General features: G+C 35.3%; 3 protein-coding genes across 5 annotated transcripts in view; 2 read left to right on the forward strand and 1 right to left on the reverse strand.

The window, feature by feature from the left end:
• The window catches only part of LOC116840839 (glucose dehydrogenase [FAD, quinone]), a 9,579-nt gene extending 5,545 nt beyond the window's left edge, over positions 1-4,034 (forward strand). The window contains exon 2 of the mRNA XM_032808096.1: positions 406-4,034. Within this exon, the coding sequence (XP_032663987.1) occupies positions 614-2,491 (1,878 nt within the window). The 5' untranslated portion in view covers positions 406-613 and the 3' untranslated portion in view covers positions 2,492-4,034. The remainder of the gene's footprint in view (positions 1-405) is intronic.
• Positions 1-12,868, reverse strand: part of LOC116840845 (flotillin-2) — a 126,494-nt gene that overhangs the window by 97,153 nt on the left and 16,473 nt on the right. The window lies entirely within an intron of this gene.
• LOC116840834 (glucose dehydrogenase [FAD, quinone]-like) overlaps positions 10,851-12,868 on the forward strand; it is a 5,881-nt gene continuing 3,863 nt past the window's right edge. For all 3 annotated transcript variants that reach the window (XR_004377429.1, XR_004377428.1, XM_032808086.1), the window contains exon 1: positions 10,851-12,811. Coding sequence is in view for 1 of the 3 variants with exons in the window: in XM_032808086.1 (XP_032663977.1) it covers positions 11,018-12,811 (1,794 nt within the window). In the remaining 2 variants the exon portion in view is untranslated. The remainder of the gene's footprint in view (positions 12,812-12,868) is intronic.

Here is a 12,868-nt window from a genome sequence, read left to right on the forward strand (position 1 = left end):
ACACACACACACACACACACACACACACACATATATGAATGAAATTTATATATAGTTTCTAAAGCTTCAAAAGCAAATGGATAAAGGTTAATATATATAATAGGATAAGGTTAATATATATAATATATTCATATTTTCGATCTTTCGATTAAAATTAAAATTGTCTCTTAACTCGGACTGTTTATGATGAAAAATTTTCAAAAATATGAACAATGAGATATTCCTGTTTTCTCTAGGGAAGAAGCCTTTATTTGATGGCATTATTCTTTCAAGCTTTAATTCACAAATTAACAATTCTTGAACTTAATATTGAATTAAAAAAAAATTGGTAAATAAAGAAACTTGCGGAATACATTAAAAAAAGATTCCTTTTTATCTCATGAAACATCTCTTTTTCTGTTACAGAACGAAGAAGTGTGAAAGTGATCTACCAGAATCGATAGAAGCGTCATGAGGATTATAAATGCTGACGTATCCTTTGGTGTTCGTGGGACTGAAAAGATCGGCACAAGGCCGCCCGACATTCCATTATGACAATCAACGAGACTACGAGATCGCGAGACTAGAACAACTCAAGGAATTCTAAAGACAAGATCGAATCGTTTTCTTCAGGATGGTCTTCAGCGCTATAGTGGTGACGTCCGCCTTGAAGGGCGCCATTGGCCTGATGGGCACGGGTTTATGGCTCGTGCCGCTATTGATAGCGGGTCTCTCTTATTATCGTTACGATCAGCTCGATCCCGAGAGCCGACCGATCGACAAGTACCCTCTGTACGCGGAATACGATTTCGTAGTTGTCGGCAGTGGTTCAGCCGGAGCGGTAGTCGCCAGTCGACTCTCGGAAATACCAGAATGGAATGTGCTGCTTCTGGAAGCCGGCCCAGACGAGAACGAGATCACGGACGTGCCGTCTCTAGCGGCATACCTGCAGCTGACGAAGCTCGATTGGAAATACAAAACAGAGCCCACGGGCAAGGCTTGTCTAGCTATGAAGGGCGGCCGTTGCAATTGGCCGCGAGGCAAAGTCTTGGGAGGCAGCAGCGTGCTCAACTACATGTTATACGTTCGCGGAAACGCGCACGACTTCGACCACTGGGAGTCATTGGGTAATTCTGGCTGGGGATACGAGGAGGTTCTCCATTACTTCAAAAAGTCAGAGGACAATCGCAACCCGTATCTGCAGAAGAGCCCTTATCACGCGACCGGCGGCTACCTGACGGTCCAAGAATCGCCGTGGAAAACGCCTTTGGTGATCGCCTTCGTTCAAGCCGGTGTAGAGATAGGTTACGAGAACCGGGATATCAATGGTGAACGACAGACAGGTTTCATGATATCGCAGGGAACTATCCGCAGAGGCAGCAGATGCTCCACTGCGAAGGCATTTCTGCGGCCCGTCCGACTACGTAAAAATATTCATATAGCTATGAACAGCCACGTGACTAAAATCATAATCGACCCGCTGACAATGAAAGCGGTCGGTGTCGAATTCATTAGAGACGGCCGTAGACAGATAGTTCGAGCGCGTAAAGAGATCGTATTGTCGGCGGGCGCAATCAACACTCCTCAGATTTTGATGCTCTCGGGCATCGGGCCGAAGGAGCACTTGCGACACGTTGGTATCCCACTCGTCAAAGATCTCCGGGTCGGCGACAATCTGCAGGACCACATAGGCATGGGCGGCTTGACGTTCCTGATTGACAAGCCGGTTGCCATAGTTCAAGATCGCTTCCAGGCGACTCCGATGACGATGCACTATGTGGTAAACGGCAGAGGTCCCATGACGACCTTGGGTGGCGTTGAGGGTTACGCCTTCGTTAACACAAAGTATGCCAATCAATCCATAGACTACCCGGACATACAGTTCCACATGGCGCCGGCCTCCATCAATTCCGACGCAGGTGTGCAAGTGCGGAAGGTCTTGGGATTGACGGATGAAGTGTACAACGCTGTCTACAGGCCGATCGCCAACAGAGACACCTGGACTATCATGCCTCTGCTGCTGAGGCCCAAGTCCCGAGGTACCATACGACTACGAAGCTCTAATCCTTTTCATAGCCCCGTCATCAACGCGAATTATTTTTCCGATCCCATGGACATCGCCGTTCTGATCGAGGGTGCGAAGCTCGCACTCCGAGTAAGCGAGGCAAAGGTATTCAAGCAATTCAGCTCGAGGCTCTATCGCGCCAAACTGCCGGGATGCAAACACCTCAAGTTTGGTTCAGACGCCTACTGGGAATGCCACATTCGACACATCTCCATGACGATTTACCATCCCGTAGGCACTGCCAAAATGGGACCATCGACGGATCCCACCGCCGTAGTGGATTCAAGATTGAAAGTCCACGGGGTCTCGGGCCTTCGAGTCATCGACGCGTCTATCATGCCGACAATTACCAGCGGGAACACGAATGCTCCTGTTGTTATGATCGGCGAGAAAGGTGCCGATCTTATCAAGCAGGATTGGTTAGCCGTCGCCACTAGCCGATCGTGAAAGTATATGTGAGCCAAAGATGGACGTTGAGAGGGGAGTGATGATTCCGCTTGGAATACGATAATTGTTCGTCTCGTTTCAAACGTTTCCTTTACACGTGAGCGTAACGCGCGAGTGATCATTAGTGTAGCTAATAAGAGAGGCGTATCGATAGGTGTTTACCATGGAATATTTCTTGTACATCGCTTACTTCGCTGTTTACTATGGATTATTTCCTGTGTATCGTATACACATGTACGCACACATATGCTGTGATCTGAATACATAATCGATCGACTGCATTATCGTAAACATATGGCGTAATATGTTTGGTTCATTTAGCACGTTCTTTACAAACTTTTTATAATAAGACAGAAACTCGTGTATCTTCAGATATTTACGAGATATTCATGAGATATATCACGTAAATATCGATTGATTTATTACACTTGCGTAATGCGATTCGCAAAGATGTTCGACGTGTAACATTATCGTTCGCTGGCCAATCTTTCATTGTTTTACAGATGTTTGAAAAATTGTTTAGCGAGGTACCGGCTGTATTCAGTACAATGACCGTTCACTGAGAATTGAGTGTATTTTTAGATTTAACTGGTGATACATTTATACATTTTTTAACAGATCTAAAAGTATCTATCAATAAGATCGAAGCTTTCCCTAAGCGTTTATTGAATGATCTTTGTACTAGATATATCTGTTATTAGTGCCAGATACTTTATTTCTTTTTACACTCATCTATCTATTAATTATCTATCTATCTATTAGTTATAACGACAAGAACTTCAGATGCTGACACGATAATGCACATTGGTCAATGTCAAACTAATAATATGCATGATGTGCGAAGTATTCCTTTCAGTCAAATATTTTTCAAGCGTTGTATCTTGGAAAAGATTATTTAGTCAACTCGGTCGATATTCTCTTATTCCATATGACGCATACTAACCATTCTATTAATCTGTCGTAAAAAACAAATTTTTGTATGTTATAGAATTATTGTATCGATAATAATGGAAGGAAGGAAAAAATTAATTTTAAAAACCTGGTCACACTGTATTTCATCTTCACAAGAATTTAATGGCATCCATATGTTGTGCACATGTTGTGATGTAATGAAATATAAATGATCTGTTATCTATTGCTGTAGTTATTGGATAAGAAAGTTTCAATGATAAAACTTTGTAGGCCAGTTCAAGCATGGAATCGCGAAATTATATCGAAACAATACGTGATACAATACGTGAAAATTGTTAAATTTTCTCAGGTATAATTTAGAGTTTTTCAATTTTTTTTGTTTCGTGCCATACGATAGTTTAGCGTATATTAAAAAAATGAATGAAGAATCTCACTTCGTTCTAAATATATACGTTTATATAGTTTATGCAGTAGCACGATAATTAATTATTTGCAGCCGTAATAAGCAAATAAGATATTAGATATGTTGATTTATTGTTTACATAAAATGTTAAAAAGCATTTTTACGAATTAATCTCATGAATTTAAAAATTGTTGAAGATGTTTTTCGTTGTAAAATAAATGATGTTATAGTATGGAAAAATATGATTTTTCCCCTCTTTTCGTTATAAAATTCTCCCTCCCTCTCCTCCCCTCCCCCTTCTCTCTTTCTCTTCTATTCCTAATATTAATTTACATTTTTTTATGAAAATTTGTTTGTATGATATAAAAGTGTTACAAAATTATTAAATTAAAAATAATACAAAGAAAAACTTTCCACTGAAAATCAATACATCGCATTTTATTTTATTTTTTTTAATAGACTGTAAAGAACTATAATATCTGCCGATAGATTATAACGGGAAGAACACGAGAGGATTCTCTTAAGAACTACAACCAGAACGGCACGCAAACAACAAGGCTGAAACTGACGTGCAATCAAAAAAAATCTTTACGTAACGTGCCAGGGAATGCTAAGGAAAGTATTCATTGACCGTCACGAAATAAAGCGATTGATATAAAATTCACTGAATATGAACTAACCGAATGTTTGCGAAAAGTGAACGTATGTTTTCCAGGTCATTGACATTCAATAACTACATATGGCTGATACATGTACATATATTATGTCAAATTATATCGATACCTACAAATATACCTGCTATGTGGTTGCAGAAAAACTGGTAGATTAAGACAGATACGTGATTAAACTTTCTGCACTATAAATTCAAGTATGTAATTTTTACGTGTGCAAAAACGTAGTCACTTTTCGTGCACTTATATACATGTAATTTTGTTTACACACTTTATCTGTGTAAGCTTACACATTTAAGTATTTTCTACACAGTATATTGAGTTACACATTTTAAATGTGATACGCTGGAAATAAGTTAGATTAGGTAATTAAAAGTGGTTTATAATTACTGAACAGAATAACTTTTTTTTATAAAATTACATGTTTATATATACACACATTTCATTTTATTTATATATATATATATATATATATATATATATATATATATATATATATTTTAATACATAAAATATGTGTTATAACATTAAAAAAATGTCTTTCCAGTGAATAAACGCAATTATGATGAGAATGACTATATTATGAAAGATTTTGGATTTTTTATATTTTTAGTTTTTGGTAAAATAAAAAATAGCTTTAACTAAATGCAAATAAGTAATAAGTTTGATTCAAAAAGCAAATATTAATTTTTGTCATATTTATGTTATTATAATTCAGAAAATTTGCATGATATTCTTTAACTCTTTGAGTATAATAGCATAACATATATATGTTGGCATGTATATGTTACACCATTTTTATCTACTTTTTTTAAATTATGTAATTATGTAGTTATTTATCAATAACATTGAACTTTTTTTATTTTCGACTATCTAAAGGTTGAATCTTGATTCATCAATAGTCATTTATTTAATATTGTTAATATTTTTGTTGTTATAAAGAAATAAATATCTAAAAAAATTTGTTACATTACATTTTTTTACATTAAATTCATTTATAAGTAGACTATTATAGATAAACATGTAATATTTTTTTTTTATTAATGTAGATACACTAAGGAACAAAATACAATTTTTACACATTTTTTGCAGGTTTAATTTCTAACTGTTTATGACACAAAGTGGAGAAAATGTAGGCTTTTATGAATATAATTTTTTGATAGCTTAAAAGGTTTATTCATTGTTTATTTATATACAAAGGTTGAAGCTATTAATTTCAAATTTTTTATTAAAATTTTATGTTCAAGATGGCAGTTCCAATATGGCGAATATAACGGATCCAATAGAACAAACATCATTAAATTATTATTTACACATTACAATAAAACTTTAGTACATTTCATTTCCAAGATTAAAATATTTTAATTATTATATAATTGTTTAAGATTTGTCTTCGAGCGACAAGCTAAATTAGAAAGCATTCATGCAAATAAATTTAATTTTTGAGTACTTTGTCTGCCATATTGGAGCTACCATTTTAATTATTTTTTAATTATGACATTATTTTTTAAATTTATACTTTCTAAAACTTTTATATTCGAAATTTGAAGACATTCATGCAAATAGATTAAATTTTCTATAATTTTAGACAATTCCGTCGCCATATTGGATCTACCATTTAGATCCATTTTGAATTTTACAAATCTGATAACGGATTTGAATTCGAGGGTCCCCAAAAACTTATAATAATATTATAATATGAAAATTTATTTGTTCCTTTAATTGCGTGACTGAAAGGATTAATTACAAAAAACAACCGAAAAAAATTATTATAGGTTGGGAGCAATAAATACTTCACATTTTTATCTAATTTTTCAACAGAAAATAACGAAGACTTTTTTTAGAATTCAATATGCATTTTCTCTTAATTACACGTTAATCTTATGTGTAAGACCTATATGTGTAAAGATGTTTTATATATGTACTTTTTACATATTTTAATTATGGAGAAGTATACGTTTGGCTACTTTTACACGTATCATATTGTATATAATTTTATAAATAAGAAGACATACACATTTAAATGTATAAATGTCTTTCTTTATGTATGAAAATGTGTAATTATTACACGGAAAACAAAATTACAATGTAATTACAAGTTTTATAAGTAAGTATTTTTCATTTTATACATGAACATATGTTATACACTTCGATTTGCAGTATGAGTATTCACATTATCCACCTCTTTTTAATAAACATCTTAATAATAATAAATAATCATAAAATTGATACAGAATAATAAATTAAATTTATAAAAAGTTATCTATGTGTCACGCGCGCGCGTTAATTTTGTAATTATTCTTATTGATTGTCGGAACATTTATAAATATATCTTTTTATCTCGACATACGAGAGCTGTATGATAAGTACCCGTATTTAACGACTGATGGCTTCACTGTCAAAGTCTGTATACCATAGTTTAACGCCATCTTCCGAACGACATGAGTCAAAATTTCAGACAGATTTATCGAGTAGTTTTGTTTTGATAACTGTTGAAAGTGGACTAGTTGTTGTTTGTATTTGTTTGCAATCATTGATGATTCGATTCCTTTTTTTGGATGGGAAGACGTGTGAGGAAGTTGCATGCCATTTATAAGGACCATACACCTTCGATGACTACCATCAGATGTTGATTCAATGAATTCAAGCGTGGCGATACCCGTTTTTGATGAAGAGCGCCCAGGTCGTCTGATTGAGGTGACTACGAGGATATGGTCAACAAAATCCATGATATTGTGTTAGCAGACCGCAGGGTGAAGATCAGAGAGATTGCTGACATTGTAAATATCTCAACTGAACGTGTACAAAATATCCTACACGAAAAATTAGGTATGAAAAAGCTATCGGCGAGATGGGTGCCGCGTTTGCTCACAGTGGAACAAAAACGGAATCGCATGTAACTTCGAAGCACTGTTTTGACATGTTTAAACGCAATCCGAAAGAGTTTCTGCGGCATTTCGTCACCGTTGACATGGATCCATCACTACACGTCAGAAACAGTTAAAACAAAAAACTTTACCTTGCAAACCTGCTCCAAAGAAGACAAAAACGGTTCCATTAACCGAAAAGATCATGGCCACCGTTTTTTGGGATTTGCGAGGCATCATTTTCACCGACTGTTTGGAGAAGGAAAGGACAATCACGGGGCAGTATTATGCTGATTTATTGGGCCGATTCGACGCTGAATTGAAAAGAAAACGGCCCCATTTGGCGAAGAAAAAATGCTCTTTCATCATGACAACGCATCAGTTCATTCGTCCGCAATCGCCACAGCAAAACTGGTCGAATTACGCTACGAATTTCTGTCTTATCCATCCTAGTCTCCAGAATTGGTCCTCTTCGATTTTTATTTATTTTCGAACATAAAAAAATGTGGAGGTGAACCGCTTGGCGGAAAGCGGTTCACCTCAAACGAAGAAGTCATCGCCGAAACAGAGGCTTATTTTGCGGAATTCGTCAAATCATATTTTTTGGATGGTATAAAAACGTTGGAATATCGCTGGATTAAGTGTATGGAGAAGGAGAGAAAGGAGACTATGTTGAAAGGCTGAGCTGAAAGGAGACTATGTTGAAAAATAAGTGAAAAAAAATTTTTTAAATGCGTTTCCTTCCCTAACACGGGTAGTTATTATACAGCCCTCGTATTTCGCAAGAACTTTTAACATGTGTTTTTCTTCTGAAGTCATTAAAAAAAACAATGCAAATCCAGGAGCCTTAAAAAGAAATTAAACTATGTTGTTTTATTTAGATGTTCTTATGTAAAAAAAAATCTGAATTTATGTGAAAACGTTTATAAACTTGTTTCTCTTTTACACATATAAGACACTAGGGAACAGTGTGTGTTGAACGACACTTTATTTAAAAACTTGACAGTTTTCTACTACACAAGCGACTAAATAAGCACAATTGAATTAAATAGAATAGAGAGCGAGAGAGAGAGAGAGAAAGAGAGAATAAATCAATCAATTTTATTCTGAAAAATAAAAACCAACAGCTATTTGTGTAAGATAAATTATTATTATGATAATGTTAATGATATTTTACCTCACATAAACAGCTATTGGTTTTTATTCTTACATTATCCTTGCAACGCATATATTAACACACACATTCAATATAGCTTATATTTCAATACTCGACCTTCGAAGTAAATAGTTGTCTGAGGTCAAGATATAACGTCAACCAATCAAGGATTCAAACACCGATTTCGCTTCTCTTACTTTAGGACTCTATTCAAGAGAAGAGAGCCATGTCGTTTACAGGGCAGCACGTAGCTAAAAAGTGATCTCCCTTTTTGTTTATCGATTAGTGCCAACTAATCGCGATATTGAAGATAGCAGTTTACTTCGTTATATACAACTACTGGTAGAAATTTAATACAGTTTTTGAATAATTGCTGAATTATGTTAGTTTTATTTTGTCTAGTAACTAAAAAGTAAAACTGCTTGAGATTCTAATTCCAATTGAGATGCTTTTCTTGCAGTTACTGTGCACGAAAAATACACAAAATCTAAACCCATTTACTATATAAGAATAGAAAAGAAAATATTTGATTGTAATCATCAAGTTTGCTACAAATTTGATTGTACAAGAGATTGTAAAGGTGATTTGGGACACCCTATATATTTTCTTATGTTTTATTTCTCATGTGTCCTTTTATCCATTTTTATAATTGTACACGAAAAAAAGAGATGTGGTGCACCTATAAAATATTTAGTTGTAAGCAAATAGCTGCATCATTTTACATATCTTTGTATAATAGTTATGTATATAGTTGATTTGACTTACTTACTTTGGTGTGTCAACTACATCAATAAAGTTGCGCGTGATCTAGTTGTGGCAACCAGAAATTAGTAAAGGGATCATTTTGCATAGACAAGCTAAATATCGATATAGTTGCATTAATCAATGCTATATTGCAAAGCAGCGATGTTAAAAAACAAAAACAATTCACTACGCGCACAGCTAGAGATGTATACATGTGACAATTGGTTCTGAGTGTATAAATATACATTTATAGTTACCGCGTTATGAGCCGCGTTTGTATTAATCATGTATTATCACTGCTGCAACATAAGTAACTCAGCCATTGCTCTTTGGTTACAGTAATCACATAAATAGTTGTTCCGTATTTTACTATTGAATCTGGTTGGCAACAACCAGATTTCTGTATGGATCAACCATATTGTTTTTTCCGTGTACTATTTCATCAAGTTCTGCGTTTGAGTTACCATGACAGTTATTACTTGTATGATTAGTATCAGAATATTCTTACCGAAATAAAATTCTTCATTATTAACAAGTCTCTAATTTGCCTTTTTATTACTTTCATTCCTAACTTTAGGAATCTTTGTCACGTAACTTAATATTGCTAAGTACTTTATTTCTTCTAATTTCCCTTTCTTTGTTTTCTACATGTTTACTAATCGTTCACGCAATTTTAAACTTTTTTTAAATAATATAAATAAATATATTTTACATTTATCTATAACAGACATTATAATACGTACACATTAAAAAATAATTAATGTTACTGATAGTTATAAAGTATCAATCCACATATTGTACATTAAACTTTAACCATTTGACATTGTACTTTAACTATTAAATCGTATTCTTATCCAGTTCTACTTCATAGTTTCTTTCAAAGTAGAATCTATTAATAGTACACGTGAATGAATATCTACGCAAACTGCATATATCTCTACTAGAAGCTTATTCGCAGAGACTTGTCCTTCAGATCAAATTTTGCAAGAGAGTGGCGATATGACGAAGTGTCTATAAGTCGAACTGTCCGTGCGGACACTTGGAATGACATGGTCGAGGAATTCAGGAATGCAAGAATACTAGCTAGGGCAAACGGGTGTCCAGGCACGCCGAAATTTGAAAGTCAGATGCCAAAAATAGAATCTATGTATATAATATATACTATGTGTATATATATATATATATATATATATATATAAAATATATATATATAAAATTTATATATATATATAAAATATATATATATATATAAAATATATATATAAATATATATAAAAATATATATATATATAAAATCCGGCGAAAGTTTAATAATATTTAATGTATATTTCATTTGTATTTTATTTTCTTATTTTTTATTTGTATTTTGTATTTTTATTTTAATAAAAGTTACTTTAAAAGATTACAATCCACGTATTACACATACACACATACTATATATGTATGTATGTGTATATATTATATACACACACACACATGTGTGTGTGTGTGTGCACACGCGCGTATGTATATATGTATATATGTATATATGTATATATGTATATATGTATATATGTAACTACTATAATCTATATCGTGCTTAAAATATGAACGATTGATTATGACCACTTTTTCTTCTCACAGAAATTTACTGTACTGCTGCACGCAGTGACACCTATGTAGTGAGCAGACTTTAACAAAGGTATATATGTAAGGGGCACACATCGATCCAGAAGCAGTTCCCTATCATTTCTCCCCACTCAAGAACATTTAAAGAACAACTTCCACTCAAGCATGTTTCACACAACGTCCAACCTCCTGTATCTCCTCAGTTGTCTCGGCATTATTCTCTGGCTACAATCGAGTGTTCTGACGCAGTCGACAAACTACAACAATGTTTACAATACTCCAAATCCCGGCGCAGTTAATATACTCAAAATGGTAGCCGGGATTCTAAACTTTTTAAATCAAGGTCAAAATTATTTAAAAGAGCAAATACCAGATATCACTCCGCAACATGCAACCGTGTACGATTTCATAGTGATTGGTGCCGGGACTGCGGGCGCAACAGTGGCTGCAAGACTGAGCGAAATTCCTCATATCAAGATATTACTGATAGAAGCTGGACCTAATGAGAATCTCCTCATGGACATTCCGGTACTTGCTCAGATGCTGCAGTTAAGTAATGACATCAACTGGAAATATAAAACCAAATCATCCAGCAAGTACTGTCTCGGCATGAATGACAACAGCTGCAACTGGCCAAGAGGGAAGGTAATGGGCGGCAGTAGTGTGCTCAACTATATGATTGCTACCAGAGGCGGCGTCGAGGATTACGATAGGTGGGCCGAAATGGGAAACGACGGCTGGGCTTACAAAGACGTTCTCAAGTACTTCAAAAAAATAGAGACGATGGAGATTCCAGAACTGCGATCGGATACTAAATACCATGGAACTCGAGGACCACTGCACATCACGTATCCAAAATCTCACACATTATTGGCGAAAACCTTTCTAGAAGCTGGCAAAGAATTAGGGTATCCGCTAGTAGATTACAACACCAATAACACAATAGGATACTCATACGTGCAGACTACGATCCAGAATGGTGAGCGAATGAGTAGCAACATAGCATACCTGAAACCGGCGCACAATCGGAGTAATCTCTACGTGACACGCGAAAGCATGGTAAGAAAAATACTCATTGATCATAACAAAAAAAGAGCGGTTGGCGTGGAATTCACCAAGTATGGTAGGACAATGAATGTGTTTGCGAAAAATGAAGTAATCCTATGCGCGGGTACCATTGCATCGCCTCAATTATTGATGCTGTCAGGTATTGGGCCAGCGAATCATCTCGTCGAACTCGGCATAAATGTCGTCAAGGACGCACCGGTCGGTAAAAATCTGATGGATCACGTAGCTTTCGGTGGCCTAACGTTCATAATAGATTCTCGGATAGATATCTCCTTCATAGATATAATTAATCCTGTTATGCCACATATAGCAGACTACTTCGTGGAAAAATCGGGGCCAATGACGATTCCGGGTGGGTGCGAAGCACTTGCTTTTATTAATACAAAGCATCCGGAAAAACTGAGCGGATTGCCAGACATGGAATTACTCTTTGTCGGAGGATCATACAAAGGAGATTTTTTTCTCCCAACAATAACGAATTTAAATACATACATGTGCCAGATTTGGAACAAATATGCAGGAGCACACGGCTGGACCATATTTCCGATATTATTAAAACCGAAAAGTCGCGGTCGAATAAAGTTGCGAGCTAACGATATCAATGTTAAGCCCGAGATTGTGCCGAATTATTTCGATGATCCTGAAGACGTTAAGACAATAATCGCTGGTATAAGAGCCAGTTTAGAGGTGAGTCGTACAAAGGCGATGCAAATATTTGGTTCGCAATTGGCGAACGATACACTTCCCGGGTGCGAGAACTACAAATACGATTCCGACGAATATTGGGAATGTGCGATAAGAACGATTCCTTTTACCATCTATCACTACTCCGGCACTTGCAAAATGGGACCAAGAAATGATTCGACTGCTGTTGTTGATCCTAAGTTAAAGGTATTCTCTCTCTCTCTCTCTCTCTCTCTCTCTCTCTCTCTCTCTCTCTCTCTCTCT

This window comes from Odontomachus brunneus, unplaced genomic scaffold (assembly GCF_010583005.1).
Source record: "Odontomachus brunneus isolate Ranch 3 - 2012 unplaced genomic scaffold, Obru_v1 Obru_scaffold_012, whole genome shotgun sequence".
Classification (NCBI taxonomy): domain Eukaryota; kingdom Metazoa; phylum Arthropoda; class Insecta; order Hymenoptera; family Formicidae; genus Odontomachus; species Odontomachus brunneus.